Here is a 20,869-nt window from a genome sequence, read left to right as displayed (position 1 = left end):
CAAGGAGGTGGTGCTGTGTTAATGCTGAGATGGTGGTGTGCTGATGCTGAGGCAGTGCAGCGCTGATGCTGAGATGGTGCTGAGTGATGCTGAGATGGTGCTGAGTGATGGTGTGGTGGTGCTGAGTCATGCTTAGGTGGTGGTGCTGCGCTGATGCTATGTGGTGCTGTGCTGATGTTGAAGTGGTACTGTGTTGGTGCTGAGTTGCAGCTGGAGTGGGGCTGCGCTAGTGCTGAGGTGGGGCTGTGCTGGTATTGGTGCACTGATGTGGAAGTGGTGCAGTGCTTATGCTGAGATGGTGCTCTGCTAATGTTGAGGTGGTGCTGCACTGGTGCTGAGGTGGTGCTGTGCTGGTCTTTAGGTGGTGCTGCACTGGTGGTGGTGGTGCACTGACAAGGAGGTGGTGCTGTGCTAATGCTGAGATGGTGATGTGCTGATGCTGAGGTGGTGCAGTGCTGATGCTGAGATGGTGCTGAGTGATGCTGACTCATGCTGAGGTGGTGGTGCTGCGCTGGTGCCCAGGTGATGCTGAGCTGGTGCTGAAGTGAGGTGGCACAGGTGCAGAGGTGGTGCTGTGCTACTGCTGAGGTGGTGCTGCATTGGTGCTAAGTTGCTGAGGTGGGGCTGCGCTGGTGCTGAGTTGGCGCTGAGAGATGCTGAGGTGGTCATGTGCTGGTGCAGAGGTGATGTTCAGGTGATGCTGAAAGATACTGAGGTGGTGCTGAGTGATGCTGAGGTGGTGGTGTGCTGGTGCGAAGGTGATACTCAGGTGATGCTGAGGTGGTGCTGACTGATGCTGAGGTGGTGCTGAGTGATGCTGTGGTGTTGCTGCGCTGGTGCTCAGGTGGTGCTGAGTGATGCTCAGTTGGTGCTGTGCTGAAATGATGCTGCATTGATGCTGGGATGGTGCTGAGCTGATGCTGAAGTGGTGCTGTGTTGTTGCTGATTTGCTGCTTAGGTGTGGTTGTGCAGGTGCTGCAGTGGGTCTACGCTGATAGTAGTGCTTTGAAGCGGAGGTGGTGCTGTGCTGATGCTGAAGTAGAGCTTCAGCATGTTGAGGTGGTGATGCGTTAATGCTGAAGTGGTGCTGCACTGGTGCTGAGTTGCTGCTGAGGTGGTGCTGCTCTGATCCTGTAGTGGGCCTTTGCTGGTGCTGACTTGGTGCTGCAATGATGCTGGCGCACCGATGCGGAGGTGGTGTTGTGCTGAGATGGTACTGTGGTCATATTGGGTGATGCTGAGGAGATGCTGCGCTGGTGCTTAGGTGGTGCTGAGTGATGCTGAGGTGGTGCTGAGTCATGCTGAGGTGGTGCTGCCCTGGTGCTGAGGTGATACTGCACTGGTGCTGAGGTAGTGCTGCGCTAATGCTGAAGTGGTGCTTTGTCGGTGCTGAGTTGCTGCAGAATTGGTTCTGCGCCGGTGCTGAGGTGGTGCTGCACTGATGCTTAGATGGGGTTGCACTGGTGCTGAGGTGGGGCTGCGCTGCTTGTGGTGCACTGATGAGGAGGTGGTGCTGTGGTGATACTGAGATGGCTCTATGCTGATGTTGATGTGGTGCTGCGCTGGTGCTGAGGTAAGGCTGCCCTGGTGTTTCATTGGGGCTGTGCCGGTGTTGATGTGGTGCTGCACTGATGCAGAGGGTGTGCTGCCCTGGTGTTCAGGTGGTGGTGCACTGATGGTGCTACAAGGAGGTGGTGCTGTGTTAATGCTGAGATGGTGGTGTGCTGATGCTGAGGCAGTGCAGCGCTGATGCTGAGATGGTGCTGAGTGATGCTGAGATGGTGCTGAGTGATGGTGTGGTGGTGCTGAGTCATGCTTAGGTGGTGGTGCTGCGCTGATGCTATGTGGTGCTGTGCTGATGTTGAAGTGGTACTGTGTTGGTGCTGAGTTGCAGCTGGAGTGGGGCTGCGCTGGTGCTGAGGTGGGGCTGTGCTGGTATTGGTGCACTGATGTGGAAGTGGTGCAGTGCTTATGCTGAGATGGTGCTCTGCTAATGTTGAGGTGGTGCTGCACTGGTGCTGAGGTGGTGCTGCGCTGATGCTTAGGTGGTGCTGCATTGGTGCTGAGTTGTTGCTGCGCTGGTGCACTGATGAGGAGGTGGTGTGTGCTGATGCTGAAATCATGCTGGGCTGATGCTGAGATGTGCTGCACGGATGCTAAGGTTGTGCTACACACATGTTGTGCTGTTGCTGAGGTGGTGCTCAGTGATACAATGGTTGTGATGAGGTGGTGGTGTGCTTGTGCAGAGGTGGTGCTCAGGTCATGTTGAGGTATACTGAGATTATGCTGAATGATGCTTTGGTGGTGTTCAGATGATGCTGTGCTGGTGCTCATCTGATTCTAAGTTGATGCTGCGCTGGTGCTGAGGTGAGGTGGCACAGGTGCTGAGGTGGTGCTGTGCTAATGCTGAAGTGGTGCTGAGCTCATGGTGGTGCACTGATATGGAGGTAGTGCTGTGCTGATGCAGGGGTGGTGCTGTGCTGAGGTGGTGCTGTGGTGGTGCTGAGGTGGTACTGCACTGGTGCTGAGGTCATCCTGCACTGGTGCTGTGCTGAGTTGGTGCTGCACTGTGGTGGCGTGCTGATGATGAAGTGGTGTTGTGCTGATACTGAGATGGTGCTGTGGCTGAGGTGGTGCTGTGTGATGCTTAGGTGGTACTGAGTCATGGTGAGGTGGTGCTGAGTCATGCTGAGGTGGTGGTGCAGTGCTGAGGCTCAGGTGACGCTGAGCTGGTGGTGGTACATTGACGAGGAGGTGGTGCTGTGCTGAGGTGGTGCTGCACTGTGGTGGCGTGCTGATGATGAAGTGGTGTTGTGCTGATACTGAGATGGTGCTGTGGCTGAGGTGGTGCTGTGTGATGCTGTGCTGCTGCTGAGTGATGTTGTGGTGGTGCTGAGTCATGCTGAGGTGGTGGTGCTGCGCTGGTGATCAGGTGGTGCTGAGTTGATGCTGAGCTGGTGATCAGGTGATGCTGCGCTGATGCTGAGGTGGTGCTGTGCTGATGTTGAAGTGGTACTGCATTGGTGCTGAGTTGCTGCTGAGGTGGGGCTGCGTTGGTGCTGAGGTGGGGCTGCGCTGGAAGTGGTGCACTGATGTGGAGGTGGTGTGGTGCTGATTCTAAGATGGTGCTGTGCTGATGTTGAGGTGGTGCTGCACTGGTGTTGAGGTGGTGCTGCTCTGGTGATGAGGTGCTTCTGCACTGGTGCTGAATTGGTACTGCACTGATGATGGTGAACTGATGCTGAGGTGGGGCTGCACTGATGCTGAAGTGGTGCTACGCTGATGCTGTGCTGGTGCTGAGGTGGTGCTCAGTGATACTAAGGTCGTGATGAGGTGGTGGTGTGCTTGTGCGGAGGTGGTGTGGAGAAGATACTGAGGTGGTGCTGAGTGATGCTGAGGTGTTGCTGTGCTGGTGTTTAGGTGGTGCTGCACTGGTGGTGGTTGTGCACTGACAAGGAGGTGGTGCTGTGCTAATGCTGAGATGGTGATGTGCTGATGCTGAGATGGTGCAGTGCTGATGCTGAGATGGTGCTGAGTGATGCTGAGGTGGTGCTGAGTGATGCGGTGGTGTGCTGAGTCATGCTGAGGTGGTGGTGCTGCGCTGGTGCCCAGGTGGTGCTGAGCTGGTGCTCAGGTACTTCTGCGCTAATGCTGAATGGTGCTGTGCTGATGTTGAAGTGGTACTGCATTGGTGCTGTGGTGTCTCTGATTGATGCTGTGCTGGTGCTGATTGATGCTGTGATGGTGCTGAGTCATGCTGAGGAAGTGGTGGTGTACTGATGCTGAGATGGTGGTGGGCTGATGTTGAGGTGGTGCTGTGCTGGTGCTGAGGTGGTGCTGCGCTGGTGCTGAGGTGGTGCTGCGCTGGTGCTGCACTCGTGGTGGTGCACTGATGAGGAAGTTCTGTGCTGATGCTATGATGGTACTGTGCTGAGGTAGTGCTGAGGTGGTACAGTGCTGATGATGCGGTGGTACTGTGCTGATGCTGATGTGGTGCTGGGTGATGCTGAGGAGGTGCTGGGTCATGCTGTGGTGGTGCTGAGTCATGCTGAGGTGGTGGTGCTGTGCTGGTGCTCAGGTGGTGCTGAGCTGGTGGTGTTGAGCTGGTACTCAGGCCGGTGCAGAGGTGGTGCTGTGCGGGTGCTGAGGTGGTGCATTGGTGCTGAGGTGGTGCTGCACTGGAGCTGGGATGGTGCTGCACTGGGGATGAGTGATGCTGAGGTGGTGCTGTACTGGTGCTATGGTGATGCTCAGATGCTGTTGAGTAATGCTCAGGTGGTGCTGAGTAACACTGGCTGGTGCTGAAGTGGTGCTGCACTGATGCTGAGGTGATGATGCACTGTCTGCTTGCAGGATATATTAAGTAACCTCTCATTACAAGGCGCGTATGAACAGCACGAGGAGGCATTCCTTAATATTGGTTTCATTTCACCAACGATTGAAAAATAAAAGAAAGCATCAAAAGTTGAAAGCGCGCAACTTAAAGCTGCTTCTATTTTCATAAACATAGCAATCACAGCATGTTCACCTCTTTAATCATATCCAAATAATCACACTGTCTAAAGCACAATGTAAATAGGTTGATACTACTGTTGGCCGTCTTCTTAAACTAAACTTCCACTATTAATAAAGTATATTTTTTAAGATTTGGACATTTGAGCTATGAAACCAAAACTTTTATAGGATGAAAAACAACATAGCCTCTGGCTGAAATAGCACTTGTGAAACCGAAGATGGTAGAAAACAAGATAAATACATGGTTTGCATCCCTTGGCTGAGCGTGTTCGGAGTGTCAGGCAAAAGAAAAAGTAGTGCGCTAAAACTATGGCCGATAGTAAAATGAATCATGATCCATGTAACCTGGCCAGTCTCCAGAGTGTGACCAAAACTGGAAAAGGAGGTACAAATGTAAACTATTCAACAAAGGAATTTCTAAAGGCACATAAAGGAATGAATGAAAATGGATGGGCATGCTGAAAGCCCATACAGCAGATACAGCATGTCTTGAGAGACAGCGTATGCGCTGCCTAGGCGAGACGTAAAAAGGATTCTCTTTAACCCAAACAGGAAAGGCTGAAAGTATAGCTACATCTCAGACTATTACTCTACTGCAGTGAGAAGCACAAAAAAAGCAGGTCACAGGTTGGAAGCCAAGGGGGGGCTGACCTACTCTTAACTTTTCAACAGGATGCAGTACCTTCAGTGGTATGTTTCACAGACTAGCTGCCGCTTTTCTGATATGGCTGGACCCACATTTATCAAAAGGGCAAAGGTTTCCCAGGGATCTACGTAGGCAGTTGCACACTGCACCCATCTGCAGGGAGCTCACAAGCACAATAGTGATAGACAGAACTTTGGAAGTTCAAGCCTGCACAGGGGACAGGATATGTGTTTCTATAATTGGACACAATGACCAGTTATGCACTCAGCGCGCCAAGTTAGGGTGACCCTCACACTAACCCGGACAGAACATCCGGGCCATATTGCAGACAGTGCCCCAGGAGCTCAATGAGCATTTGCACTCACTTCTTGTGCCCCTGAGGCACTGTTGAATTACAGAGGGTGGAGCAGATGCTTTCCTGGTGTCTAGTGATGTAGCTCACTCAGTTCTCAGTGTTTTTTGTTCAGTTACTCAGTGTCCTCACTGATACAAATTTTAAAAGCTTTTTTCCCCCATGCGTAACTGTGTCTTACTCCTGTAAATTAAGGAGTAAGTCCACCTAAAATAGAAGTAACAATCACCTACTCACTGAAGAAACTTGTTTAATTTTGCCCATTATAGGGTTTGGAAGAGTCCCCATAGTGCACGTGTATGGACACACTCATACACAAACAATGTCTTCAATCAGTCAGCCTTGCAATGACTAGGATGATTTAGGAGTGTTGCACAGCTTACACTCCACTGCCCACAAGTAGCTAAATGACTGATTGCGTTTAGCACATATTGTGCTGTTTCCTTTAGATCTCCATAGGGGTCCACCCACTGAGCTCTCCTCAGCCAGTAGATATTGCAAGTCACCCCAGAGTTTCATGACCTTATAATGGAACGCCTTACTGTGTCTAGACACAGAGTCCTTATGCATGTTGCAATATCCTTATACCATACAGCAGAGGGCCTTATTTCTTATATACATTTTTAGGTTACTTTTATCAGATTGTGCTTGCTTTGCTGGAAGTTCAATGCACACAAGATTATACAACTTACTTGGAGAGGATCATCTGCTAGTGCTTGGTCCCCCTGGTGCTAGGCCTCTCTGAGATAGGCGTATGGTGGCTGCATGCCCGTCTCCATGCCCTCCTGCGACCACTTCCACTTGGGGTGGAGACCGTTCTTGTTCACTCCTGTTTCTTCTTCATTAACCTTGGTGAAGGTGGAGGGTAAGTACCCGTCTTTGCCTGTCCTCTCAGGGGTCTGCATGCCACTCACCATGTCAATCCTCTCCGATGCCCAACTTGTGAAGGGCGCAATGATGTACCCGATGAGGTCCCGAGGGCTTCGCTTGGTGAGAGGTCCAGGCTTTCCCAAGTACATCTTCTCTGGGTTCCATTTGCTGAAGGGTCTCATGAGGCCACTAGTTATGCCTTCCGCTTGTATGTTCTGTTTACTGTATGGTGGCACCATATACAATTGGGTTTCTGCTCTTCCTTTCTCAATGACTGGCTCTTCTGGGGTCTGCTTATTGTGCAGTGCCATTGGATACTGTTTTGTTATCTCAATGTCTCTTCCTGCACCTGACTCCTGTAGCGTTAGCTTGTTGTCCATGTTATTGTCAAGGTCGGTCTCTTCTGGTTTCAGCTTTCTGTACAGTGCCAGAATGTATTGATTGGGCATCTTTTTCAGTCCGCCCATGCTCCGTTCCTGTATGGATATCCCGTCATAGGGTGCATCCATGCCCGTCTCCTCTGGGGTTCTCTTACTGCTGGACTCTCCAATGCCCTTGTTTGGACGGGTCCCCTCTGGGAGCCAAAATCCTAATGGTACACGTGTATCCATGCCAGGTTCCTCAGGAAATCGACTGAGGAGGGGATTCTGCATCTGCTTTCTGCCAATATCCTCTGGATTCCAAGCGTTATGTAAAGCCGGTATGTACTTAAGTGATGCATGTACAGCAGCTTTCTCGCGATCCCCCTTAGACGTTGGTTCCTGCTTGTCTCCGCCCATGTCAGGTTTCTTGCCGTTGGGTTTGTTGTAGGGTGGCTGCATGTCTCTTTCTAAGCCTGCCAGCACTCTGGTGGCCATTGCGTAGGTGGGGTCTGTGTCTATGTCTTTCTCCTCAGGGACAGTCTCTCCTCCTTGCTCTGCCTGACTTCCTCCCGCCTGATCCAATCCCAGTGTCAAGGCCGGGTCGACCTCACCTTCCTGTCGGCGCCACATGTAGGGAGAGCGGCGAACGCCCATCAGCAGCCCAGAGGCTCGCCCAACGGTGTGGTAGCGACGACTGGCCGCGTGCTTGTACCAGGCACACGCAGGCCCAGGCTCCTGCAGCAAGGCCAACAGGACCAGCAAAGCCCAGGACCCACCCACATTGGGCCTCAAGAGCATGGCTGATAGCAGGGTGGCAGCAGGAGGGAGAAAAAGGACCTCGGAACAAACCGAGGACAATACAGAAACTTTGAACAGTAAAATTCACTGAGGAGTTCCTGGAAAGAGTAAAAATCACAAGAAAGGGTAGAGGGATACTCTTTAAAAGAATGAAGATCACAGGAGAGTACACAGAAAAAATCCTGAATAGAGTCAAGCGAACTTGGGAGAATGGAGGATGACACTCCTGATGAGTGAGAACCTTAGAGGAGAGGAGAGATAAAATACAGAGGAGACCAATCTTTTAGACAAGAGAAGCCTCACAGGAGACGGATTCTCCAGGCAGAATCCCTAATGGAGAGAAAAGCTACAGTGGAGAGAAAAACTCACATGAAAGGGACACTCCAGAAGGAAATTCTCAGGGAGCAACACAGGAGAGGAAAACTCACAGGAGAGGGCACCTATTCCGGGAGGGATTCACTGGAGAGGGAGGCTATTGAGGGAAAAAACTCATATGAAAGGAATCTCCCAAGAGAAGCCTCAGGGATGAGGAAAGCTACTGAGGGAAGACAATCCCTCAAATTACAGAAACACTGTCTGAAAGAAAACCTCATAGGAGAAAAAACTTCTGAGGAGAGAAACTCTCACAGTAACTAGAAACTTATTTGGAGAGAAAGTTAGTTGGAGGGGAAGGTAAACTGCTAAGGAGAGAACCCCTAAAAAGGGAGGGAACCCCTCATACGAAAGGAAAACCACTTAGGAGAGAAATCCTCACAGGAACATGAACACACGAGGAGATGAATCCTAAAATGAGATTTAGGAAGAAGAAAAACCTTGATAGTCGAGGGGAAGGAAGTTTCTGTAGGGAAGTAGATACCAGGCTAAGAACCCCTAGGTAAAAATCAGGGTGGGTGAAACTGTGAAGTTGAAACCGAGGGAAAACCCTTACTAAGAGAGATTGAAGATTCAAATGAGAAAAGAGAGAAAGAGAGGAACAGGACCTTCACACAGAGGAGGGGAGAGGAAGGGAAGAAGAGGGGGAGGGAAAAGGAGAAGAAGAGGAGAGAACAGAACAGAAGAGAAGAACTATGGAAGGGGATACTGATGTGGGAACTTCTTGTAGAGAGGGGATATATTGGGGAAAGAAACCTTCACAAGACAGAATTGGGAAGATACTGTGGAAAGGCTCCTAGGGAAGAACCCCTCAGGGAGAGGAGGGGAGGGCAGCTCCTCGGCAGAGGAGGTACGGCCGGGACCCCCTTTAAAGCAGAGAGGGACAATAAAGGAAAAAGATGAACTACTGAGGAAAAATCCGCGCGCAGTAGATGAAGGAATGATACTGAAGAGTGAGAAAGCAGGATGAAAACAGTCTCTCAGACAAGGATAAAGGAGTCATCCCCAGGAAAGAAACTCGCCCGAGGGACGGTAGATCACAAAGGAGAATATTGAGGCAATTCTACCGCGGGAAACAGGGGGGGGGGAGAGGGGGAGAGGGATAGGCGGACCCCTGGTGCAGGAACCCGTACGACAGAGAATTGCGGGAAAGTTAAGGAGAAAAAAAGCTCTCACGCGACGAAGAGAAGCAGGAAAGAAAACTCTAGGTATTAACAGAACTAAGCAGACACCTCCCGTCGACGAGGGAAGATGCGGAAGGCAGAGGAAGAGCAGGGCAGAGAAGGGGAACTTGGAGCGAGGGGGCACGCGGAGGGTGGACGTCTGGTCAGTGAAGGCGCGCGACGCCTCAAAGCAAGTTCACGGACAAAGACAAGTGACGGTTCAGCGGGGGGTCCAGGGAGCACGTGAAGAGAGCAGTTTCTCAAAGTGTGGCAGTGCTGCACCTCAGAGACCCTTGCTGCCCGCAGGTTGGATGCTGCGTGGAGTGAAAGGACAGACACCCCGCCCTGTAGGGGTGTAAGTGTCAGAGCGCTGCCAGGTCTCCCCCCGCGATGCTGTGGTCTGAAGGCTCGCGGACCGAGGCGCGTGCTGTTCACTGCAGCCGGTCCCTGCTCGCTGCTGCGTGCTTCCCCTTGAATACTGGCGCTCTCTCCACACCTCCTCCATACGATATATAGGGGGAGCGGGAGGGGCGTGGCCAAGTCGAGGTGCTGGGGGCACAAGGATATTAGGGGCTGACAAATCCCAGCTATTAACAAGCCTGTTTAAAATATTTGTTTCAGCACCGATTCCTACTTCACAGGGTATGCAATCACGCACCTGAATTAAAAGACACAAGTTTGCTCGAAGCTGCATCTTACCGCACACCTGACACTTATTTGCATTGAGGGTGAGCATTTAACACCCACCAAAGGTCCACACGTCTGCCCATTCACGCTGCTACTATTCATTCAAACATTATTTATACCTTTACACATCTGCTATACATTGTCACTACTGCTATACATCCAAACACGATCTTTAGCATTACACACCGGTGGTACATCCAAACAGCTTCTTTACATTTACACACCTACTATACATTCACACGCCTACTGTACATTCACACTGCTGCAATGCATTCAAACATCGTTTTTACCTTTTCATACCTAAAATACATCACCATTTCAGCTACATATTTTCACTTCTGGTACACATAAAACACCTTCTTCCATTTATACCTACCTATTATACTTCTAAACCCAGTCCTGCTCTAGATTCAAACATCTTTTATATATTTACACCACCACTGACCTTCCACACTTGTGATGTACATTCACGCTGCTGCTTTACATCCAAACATCGCCCGTATGTTTACACACTTAGATGCTAAATTATGTGTTGGCAGTAAGGATACTGAATTGTTGTTATGACAGAGTATCCTTACCGCCAACATAATGGTCCACCCACCCAATTTAAATGCGAGTGGACCTTAGGAGTAACCATGTCAAAGACTACTCCGTCTCCGCCATGGTTACCCTTCTCCGATAACCTGACAGAATAAGGCCATCTGAGGTTAACCTCTATGCCTGCTGACCTAATTTAGATGGGCGGACATACAGGTTAGTTTTCACTGCCAATCACCACCAGGAAAACCCTGGAGGTAATGGGCAGTGAAAAATGTTTAATGCCCCCTCGCCATGGGAAATAACTCCCATTACGAAGGGGGCATTTAAAAAAAAAAAAGAAAGTCCCATCTGAGGCTTTTCTTTTTGAAAAATAAATGTGTTTGACGGTCAGCTCCGTCATGCTCACGGAGTCGTGCAAAAAACTTAAAAAAGCATTGACAGGAACCGCCGTTCCAGCAGTTCCAGCCAATGCTTCAGAAATGACCATTGGCTTGGTGATCATTTCTCATTATGATAGGCGGTTGCTCAGTCAGGGAAACTAAGTAATTTATTCTGTCACCCTGCCGGATTACATGCTGTCCATCAACTAATTAATGTGACCTTCAGAGTACGATTTATATGTTGGTGGAGAGGGAACTCTGTTGCAATGGCGACTGAGTTCCCTCCCTGCCAACGATCTGGGCTCTCCGCCCGATTTAGAGTTAGGCGTACCACGGTTTGACGATGGATGGTGGAGACTACTTCATCTCTGCCATGGTCAAACCTCTCCAACGGCCTGACAGAGTAATGGCCGTTAGAGGTTTGTCTGTATGTCCACCCATTTAATTTTGATGGGCAGCATACAGCTGTTTTTCAACACCCATCACTGCCAGGAAAAACCTGGCAGTAAGGGGCATTGTAATTGCTCAATGCTCCCCATTTTAACCAGGGATTGTGCTTACACACGTCTGCTATAAATTCAATGGGCTGCCTAACATTCAAAGTCTTCACCCTTTAAACACCTAATACACATACAAACATCTGCTATATATTTTCATTTCTGCCATACATTCAAGCACTTTTTTTTAAATTGACAACTAAATAAACTTAATAAACATCCACACTCCTTTATAGTTTCAGTCCTGCCATACTTTCAAACATTTACTTTACCTATACACAGCTAATGCACATACACAATTCAGCTATATATTTTCGTTCCTCCAATAGCTAAACACCTTCTTTAACTTTACACTTTATTCCTGTTATATATTCAAACATGTTTTTAAATTTTACTCACCTAATATACTTCTACACCTTTGCTGTATACTTTCCTCTTTGTCATACATTCAATCACATTCTTTACCTGTACACACAAAATAAACATCCGCACTTCTGCTATACATTCACACTCCTGCAATTCATTCAAACACCGTCTATACCGTTTATACTCCTCTTATACAGCCACTTTTGCTATACATTCTCCGTCCTGTTATACATTCAAATGCATATTATCCCTTTACATGCCTACTATACAGCCACACATGCTATACATTCTCAGTCCTGCTATACATTCAAATACCTATTATGCCTTTACACAGCTACTATACAGTCACACTTATGCTATATGTTCTCATTCCTGCTATACATTCAAACAAATGTTATACCTTTACAAACCTGTTATACAGCCACACTTATTCTATACTTTCTAAGTCCTGCAGTACATTGTTGGAGTAAGGAGGTAGAACATTTGTTGAAAAGGGTGTTCACAAAGACACCCATAGTAAGAAATTTGAGCATTACTACACAAGATGCTGCATCTGATGTCCAATCAATTGCCACTTGTTACTTCAGTCACAAATGTATTTTTATCTAAGGAGCAGCAGCATTTTAGTTCCATCTTTACATGTCACAATTTCATTTTTTTTTTTTAAATCTTTAGTCAGACACCATCATATACAGAAAAAAAAGAAAAAGAAGAAAAAAATAACATTTCTGTAATATACATTTTGAACAAGTATGCATAAGATGCATAAGGTGCATAAGGTGTCGATTTTTAAAAAAAATTAAATGTCACAATTTCATAACAAAAAAGTGCACTTAGGGCATGATTTCTGTGTGACTTAACGACATTAATATAACGTTTTGCACTTGACATCAGAATTGAAGTGCATTCATTGTAGAATTAGAGAATTTATCCGTATACACTGTGTACTTTAACCGTATCAAATGAGATATTCTATGGAGACTTGATGAATAAACCATACTCACCTATTTAGAATGTTTTTGCTTTTGGAACAACAATGGGTTTATGTAATGAGCACTCTAATGTTTCAAACATTTCATATAAAATGTAGCTCTTAGCCATACTTAGACATGTGTATTAAAGATTTTACTGTACGCCACATGCAATATGAATCCAATAAACTGACAAGTTGATATTCATTTGTTATTGCAAGTGCACATGCGTATTAAAGGTGCACCATTGATTTAATCCTCTAACGTTAGCCTTACCAGACCTGCTTTCCATTCTGCATAAAATACTGTTTTCCATTTCTGCTTGCATGACTTTTCCCATGCAGGTGCGTTCACAAACATTGTTATTTTGAGAATAGATACTACACTGTACTAGCGATAGAGAGAGAGACTAAGAAAAATAAATTGACAAAGGAACATGGAGAGCCAGAGGATTAACTGAAAAGTACTATTTTGCATTATTGCAACATGGCTTGTTTGAACAAGGACAATGTCGTTCCGATGTTCAGTGTGGGACATTTAATGAATGTTGCAGCTTACAACATGAGAATGGAAAAAGAAAATGGAGCCCCTGATGATGGGAACAGAGGGGTGGTACCTGAAAGAATTTGTTGCAAATAACTGGAGTCTACACTGTCTGAGACTGCCAACACATTTCCTTGGACTTTAAGAGATTCAGACCTCTATGCTTACTTGCTGAGTGTCGCTTAGACCAACACTCAAATTCCCCTGACCCAAGAAGATTATTGACCAAGCTTCTGTGATGCTGACACCTTCCCTTATTCCCATACTTCTCGAAATTTCAGATTTTTCTGCATTGCCCTGAATTTTGAGATTCCTTAGACTATCGAACCATTCTCTTAGTTTGGGCTTTAACCTAGATGATTCTAGATTTTGCACATGTATAGGAGAGAGAACGAGAAATTCTTCTCTGAGCACCACGTCTTGTTACTGATCTTTTGCATTGCTGTGACTGAACTTCTTGTTTGTCTATACTGGTACGCCTAAACTTCATTAGGAGTTTTGGTTTCCCGGTTGCTATTCTGTAGCTTTATAACATGGTGCTAAGATTTGTGTACCTTAACTTGATTGCTAACTTGTAATACATTTTCTTAACTATAGTCACCGATTCCTGGTCCTTACTGTGTAGCCAAATGGGTTACACTGTTAATTGGAACTGATTGCTGTAATGCTAACTCCAATCACCTCTCAGGAGGGAAAGAAAAGATGGGGGCGTGGCTTGGAGGCTGATGGGGATGGTCGCGTGAGCTGCGAGCTCCGCATCCAGCCCAGCCGTTATCCTGATCATTGAAGCCCCGGACCTGCTGTGAGCCCTCCGGGGGCCGGACCTGGCCGCCCCCGACTCCCGCCACTGCGACGCGGCCAGCCGGGTCCCGCTGAGGCTGCGCTGGCTCCCATAGCGAGACGGCCAGACGGATTGCCCCCGGCCATTTTGTGCGGCCTGACATCGGAGGGCAGTCCCCGGAGTGGCGTGACTGGGACGCCGGCCGGAAGTGCGGGGCGACTGGCTGGGAGAACCGGAAGCTGGGGCTCGGAGTCGGAGACCCGTTTGCAGCACTAGCGCAGTGGATTGGTCGGCGAGAAGGCGGAACAGGGCCACCGGGACTGCAGGTCAGCGCGCAGCCCCGGAGCCCTTGTGGCGGACCCTCAGACTGCGGCGAGCCCCTAGAGAACGGGGTGAAGAAGGCAGTCCCCCCTCAGCGGCATCTGACACTGGGGCCACCGCGGAGGACACGACTGGGGTTGTGAGGTGCCTCCCGGGTGGCGGCGACTGGCGCCGGGACAGAGCGCTTGACCTGGCGGCCCGTCCCGAGAGGCGCACGTTTAGCGGCGAGGCCGGCTGTGGGCCTGAAGGCGGAGCGGACCCGCTTACTCTCCCGTGTGGGACGCGGAGGGCGAGCCACCCCCCCCGCATCCCTTGCTCCAGGTCGGCTGGGACGCACTGGTGACTGGACAGGCTCCTCCCGGCGGCGGCACGATCTGTGAGAGCGTTGAGCAAGGTTGCCTTGTCTCTCCCCACTGGCCATCGTGGTGGGTGCCGGGCTGTGGCCTCATCCGGCATCGCGTGGGCGGCCGAGAGTTGGAGCAGTGGGGCTCCGGACGAGCTGCCCTCACTTGACCGTGGAGTGATGGGGAAGTCACGCCTGAAGCAGGGCGCCGCTGCCATTGACGCGACCGGGGACACGCATGATGAGAGGGTCGGACACGGAGCGGGAGACCCTTCGGGGGGGCCTACAACAAAAGCAGTTGGACCAGATCCTACAGGCCATATCTGATACACGGATCGCACTGCAGCAAGATATAGCGCAAGTCTCCACGGACCTGGGGTTGCTCCGGGGGGATCACCGGAAGCTGGCCGATCGAGTCGAACAGACGGAGGCCACGCTTGCACAGCTGGCACCAGCCCAGAAAACCTCTGAGGCCGCTATTGAGGATCTGAAGCGGAGGATGCAGACGCTGGAGAAGAGAGCTGAGGATGCGGAGGGACGCAACCGCCGCAATAACATACGGGTGGTAGGGCTGCCGGAAAAAATCGAGGGGAGTGACATGCTCGCTTACCTGGAGACTTGGCTGCGAGACGTGGTCGCACCTGAGGGTCTAACACAGTTCTACACGCTGGAGCGAGCACATAGGGTCCCGTCTCGCCCCCTGGACCCTGGCAGACCGCCCCGCCCAGTGGTTACACGCCTGTTGCACTTTAAGGATCGGGACATCATTCTCCAGAAAGCCAGAACGCAGGGCCCTTACCGCGTGGAAAATATGTCGGTCTCCATCTACCCCGACTATTCCTTCGAGGTCCAACGACACCGGTCATCGTTCCTGGCGATCAAAAAGGCTCTCAGGGAAGCAGGCATTCAATACGCGCTGTTGTTCTCTGCTCGTCTGCGAATCATATTGGGCGGCAAAACATTCTTTTTCAATGACCCTGAGGCCGCATGGAGCTGGCTGGAACTGCACAGATCTGGAGCGCGGGACCACGCCGCAGGAGGGGAATCGCGGATGTCTTCGCCGAAGCCTCGTCGAAGCCGACGCAACAAGAATCGGCCGTCTGGAATGCGGTCCCCCCTGGCGTCCCAGACGGAGATGGAGCGGAGAGCAGCATTGCAGGTGGTCTCCGCCATTTCTGGTGCCACTACGTCCGTCCCTGCCGAGGACTCGGGCTCCCACAAAGGGTCTGACACTCTGCAGAGTGATGAAGCCGAGGACGACGCTGCGGGGCTGCCTCATGTCACGCCGGGGACGGCGGACGGCATCCTGGACACCTGAACTATTCCTGGCTTGCCGATGAAAGTAAGGAGGGTAGCCGGGGGCTGGAGGGCCAATATGTTGCACTGCCGACCCTGCCCTGGGGATGGGGCTGCCGCGGATCAACAAGGGCTTGCCCGACTTTCCACGATTGCGGGGGTGGGGGGGTTGGGGCGGGCGTACCGGGGGCGAGGGGGTATCCGGGGAGACACTGTAGAGACTGGGCAAGGGTGGTTGTTGAGAACTCTTACCACACCCGTTCGGCCTCGGCCTACCTCCTCCTACTCACACTAGTTGTGAGGCTCTGGTGGCTATCAGAGAAGTTGGTTAATTGTATTGTATTTGGATGGGTAACTACGGTTGGGAACCTGTTCTGGGGGCGGGTGGGATTGGGGGTTGTTGGGGAGTTGTGAAGGGTTGGGGGGCTGTCAGTGTGCCTGGGACTGGGCGAGGTGGGATGGTATGTGTTGCACGGTGTGATGGCATCCCCTCCTGAGTTGAAATACATGACCTGGAATGTGAGGGGGCTCACCTCCATGGCGAAACGCTGCAAAGTCCACGCTTACTTGGTGCGCAGAGGGGTGCAGGAGGCTTTTCTGCAAGAGACCCACTTAGATCGGACGGAAGGGCGGGCCCTGCATAGGCGCTGGCGGGGTCAATTGTTTTACACCACCTATTCCAAATTCGCACGGGGTGCCCTGATCTGGGTTCGAGCGGGTCTTCCCTTCCAGCCCCTTGCTACACTGGTGGATCCAGAGGGACGGTTTGTGGCGGTCCGGGGCAGGTTAGATGGGAGGGATGTAACTCTATGCAGCCTTTATGCCCCGAATGTAGAGCAGGCGGCCTTCTTTACGCGCCTCTCAGGGACCTTAGCGGAGTATCTAACGGGTCCGATCATAGTAGGGGGTGACTTCAATTCCATCACTGATGTCCACCTGGATCGCTCTCATCCACCCCTTCCCCAGTCAGCAATACATCGGGCGGCTAGAAGAAGACGGGACTGGCAGGCTGCGTGGGGGTTGCTGGATACCTGGCGGGAGCATCACCCGATGGAGAGGGACTACTCCTTTTATTCCACCCCACATGAGCTGCATGTGCGCCTGGATGGCATATTGTGCTCTCCAGACGTACAGGCTTTGACTCGCCATAGTAAATATCTGGCGAAAACCATACCGGACCACAACCCTTGCTTGGTTATAGCGCACTGGAGTCGGCAGCGTCAGGCGATACCCACCTGGCGCCTAAACCCGCGGATGCTGGAGGTTCGCGATGGCATAACAAATTATTTTGCAGAGAACACGGGGACAGCGTCGCGGAGAGCATGGGAATGGGACTCATTCAAGGCGGCCATCAGAGGGATCTGCATTTCCTCCACGTCCGGGGTCCGGAAAACGCTATTGGGAGCCATAGAGAAGGCGGACACCCTGCTGCGCACGACGGAAAAAGCCCATCACACGGGGGAGAAATCCCATGATGAGGTGGTTGCGGCACGCGAGCGCGTGGCAGTGCAAGTGGAAAGGCTCCGCTGCTTTGACTACAAGGCATACTTCACCAGAGCGCATGCGGAAAGGGACAAAGTTGGATCGCTCCTGGCCTGGTTGGTGAACCCAAACGCGCGCGGCTCTCCCATACTCTCTTTGACTACTGGGGAGGGGATGATGGTGTACTCTCAGAGAGAGATCAACGATCAGTTTCTGACATATTATACCGCCCTTTACACTAACACCATACGGGACGCTCCTGGTGAACTGGAGGAGTTTCTGGCAACGGCCCGACTGCCGAGACTAGATCCCACCTACAAGGAGGCGTTGGGAGGTGACATCTCGCTAGGCGAGATTCAAATGGCGATCAAACATATGGCTCATAGGAAAACTCCGGGGACGGACGGGCTCCCGGTGAAATTCTACGCGTCCTACGTGGAATTGCTTGCCCCGCAATTACAATCCGTCTACAGGGAGCCTGGAAGGAAGGACAGTTGCCCTCTTCTGCGCGGGAGGCACTGGTTATACCTCTCCTGAAAAAAGGAGGGGACCCGGGTGCCAGGACGGCCTACCGCCCACTCTCCATGCTAACGGTGGACTACAAGATTTTGAGCAAAATCTTAGCCACGCGGTTGTTGGCTCATATGACCTCCTTGATCCACCCTGACCAGGCCGGGTTCATCCCTCGACGTAACACGTCGACATGTATCCGGCGCCTGTTGCGGGTTATGGAGGTGGACTGCAGGGACTACCCAGCCGCCTTGACACTATCGGTAGATATGGAGAAAGCTTTTGATAGTGTGGAGGGGCCGTACCTGTTTAGGGTCTTGCAAGAGTTCGGTCTGGGGGATGGGTTCATGCGATGGACGAGGTTGCTCTACAGGAGGGAAAGAAAAGATCTGTCGGAGGACAAATGGAATGAGGATTGGTCCAGAGGTCTGGAAAATATACAGTAATTTTGCAACTCTCTCGACAGCCAGCAAGTGTTAAGCGACAACCTGTCCCATCTAGTGGACTTTGTAATTGCAAAAAAACACACGTCACCTGTAAAAACCCATTTCTGTACTTATTTCAATTCATTGGAAGAATTTTCAAATTCAGGAGTTCCTTAATAGATTTCCTTCATTTGTTTTAATTCTAACTAAACTTTCATATTGGTAGTAATGCGCATCCACTCTTTATCCAAATGGAAACAAACTCAAAACACTCCTTGCACACATAATGTGGATCTGCAGTGGGGGGTAATCAATGACACATTCTAGGAGGGCTTAAATCCCCTGCTATGAGCCACTTGTAGACCTCCCTCAGTTTACGTTCCCCACCATGGTCTCTATTCATGCTCACCGCCTGTTTTGTCCTCTTGATTTCTAAGCCAGACTGTGCGACACCTGTCTCTTGTCCATCTATTTTTTTTCAGGCCTCTTTACTGTCTTCATCTATTTACTGTCCGGCTGCCATTTTAAGTCAAACCCTACGAGACAGCTGGTTGCAAAAAACTTCCTAGGGACATTCTAAAAGCTTACCTGAGAATGCATTCCGCCCATTGCTTACCATTGACTTTGTGGTTTCTAAGTCACATTTGTTTGCCTCCTATTTGCTTGCTCTATTTGTTTTAGGCTGCCCAGCATGTCTCTGTTCCTCCTGTGGAGCATTGGCTGTTTACCGCCCTTGGCTCCTTGTATTCTTCCATGAGTGTTCACTTTCTCGGAACTCTTTTTTGTGAGGCACTCCAGGAGAGTAGAATTGTTTTTATGTGTCTCCTGTATGCTAGTTAACCGGAGTAAACTGCTGTATTCTTTAAAAAGGTTACCTGCCTCCTATCTGTAATGACCCTGATCTCCTTGCATTCCAACTCCTCCTGTACCTTGTGTGAGGGGGGCTTGCGGGATCGAGCACACGTCTCAATGCCTCTCTCGTGTTTCATTAGACTCATTTCACCGTAGGCTTGACAATGTTCTTGGCTTGGTAATTATCCACTGGGGCCGTAGGCCACAGAGTCATGAAACACCAAAGCACAAACAGTAACATCCCCCAGGGCCTTCAGGCCAACTCATCATGACTATGGTGATATTTGAAATGACTCATAGGCAAATGACTATGGCGGTATTTGAGCTGACTCATCATGACTATCATGATATTTGGGCTGACACATAGGCACATGACTATGGTGATATTTGGGCTGACTCATCATGACTATGGTGATATTTGGTCTGACTCATCATGACTATGGTGATATTTGGGCTGACTCATCATGACTATGGTGATATTTGGGCTGACTCATCATGACTATGGTGATATTTGGGCTGACTCATCATGACTATGGTGGTATTTGGGCTGATTTATAGTCCCCAGGGGCACCTCACATTCAGATTGCCATCTTGGATTTGAGAACAGAATTTATACCGCACCCAAACTACGAGGTAGTGCTTGGCTCACCCACTGGTTGAAGAGGACGGATCGTCTTCAATGATTCTGCTCACCTGCACATCTCCACGAGCCGGCCAAGCTTCCTCTGCATTGTGGCTCTCTTGCAAATCCCCAACGCTGCTGATTTCTTCTCCCCTGCAAATCTAGAAATGCAGCGAACACCATTCCTGCAATGCTGCACCTACAAAATGAAAGGAGAAAACATGGATGAGTACCGTCCTTAAGGTTAGTGCAATAACAGAACGCGTATCAACCAAAGACTTGTTTTTATGATGCTGAAAATCAGAAAATAGCCAGGACAACTCTTGAACATTGAGACATCCTTAAACCCTCTGTAAATCCTTCTCTCGTCCCCTCCTTTTCTCCATCTATTCATCTCTCCATTCCTCACTTCCTTGCAATTCAAGAGATGGTATTTATGAGCTTATTTCTGAACAAAGTCAGTGGTGACCCAGGCAATTTAAATCTTTCATACTCCATAGAAGTGTCCACAAGCACAACCCCTGCTCAAGCTGCTAAAGTGGTTGGTCCATGACACCTGTCACTTACGAGAACTCAAACCGAGATGGAAAGTGACTTAGGGCCTCATTTAGAGTTTGGCAGATGGGTAGTCCATCACAAATGGGATGGACATCCCTTCCACAGTATAACACTTGCTACAGGATAAAATGGACTTGTAAAAAGGCCGACGGGATATCCGGCATGTTGGTGATGGGATAATCCGTCCTCCAAGCTCTAAATCAGGCCCTTATTTTTTAATGTGACAATATGAATTGCACATCACAACTATTCCTTGATAAAGTTAAACACCCTCTGGCCATGAGAGACTTACATATCCCAATTAAAAAAAATACCCTTGCTCATTAATGTTGAATCTGGGATACCACTGTGAGTATCTTGGAGGGTGCCTAATAAAATATCAAATACACAACTCAAACCTTGCATTTAATTGTCGCTTTTCTAGAAGAGGGCTAAAATGTTAGCTTTAAAAATGAGCATGCTTTCATGACAGCCAGTATTAATCCTCCTGTTGGTCCAACCCCTTTACCATCAATCCCCCAAACACGCAGGAAGGATAATATTAGGGCTGATACCAGCCAGCAGCTGTCAACAGTTAATAGAATGTAACATTCACCTTCGGAGTACTCCATACTCCA

General features: G+C 49.9%; 1 protein-coding gene across 1 annotated transcript in view; it reads right to left on the bottom strand.

Moving 5' to 3' along the window:
- Positions 1-9,540, bottom strand: part of NPW (neuropeptide W) — a 61,937-nt gene extending 52,397 nt beyond the window's left edge. Inside the window, exon 1 of the mRNA XM_085630228.1 lies at positions 6,206-9,540. Coding sequence (XP_085486354.1) covers positions 6,245-7,543 — 1,299 coding nt within the window. The 5' untranslated portion in view covers positions 7,544-9,540 and the 3' untranslated portion in view covers positions 6,206-6,244. The remainder of the gene's footprint in view (positions 1-6,205) is intronic.
- Between the last annotated feature and the right edge of the window lie 11,329 nt (positions 9,541-20,869).

This window comes from Triturus cristatus, chromosome 10 (genome assembly GCF_964204655.1).
Source record: "Triturus cristatus chromosome 10, aTriCri1.1, whole genome shotgun sequence".
Classification (NCBI taxonomy): Eukaryota; Metazoa; Chordata; class Amphibia; order Caudata; family Salamandridae; genus Triturus; species Triturus cristatus.
This window is presented reverse-complemented; position numbering and strand designations above follow the sequence as displayed.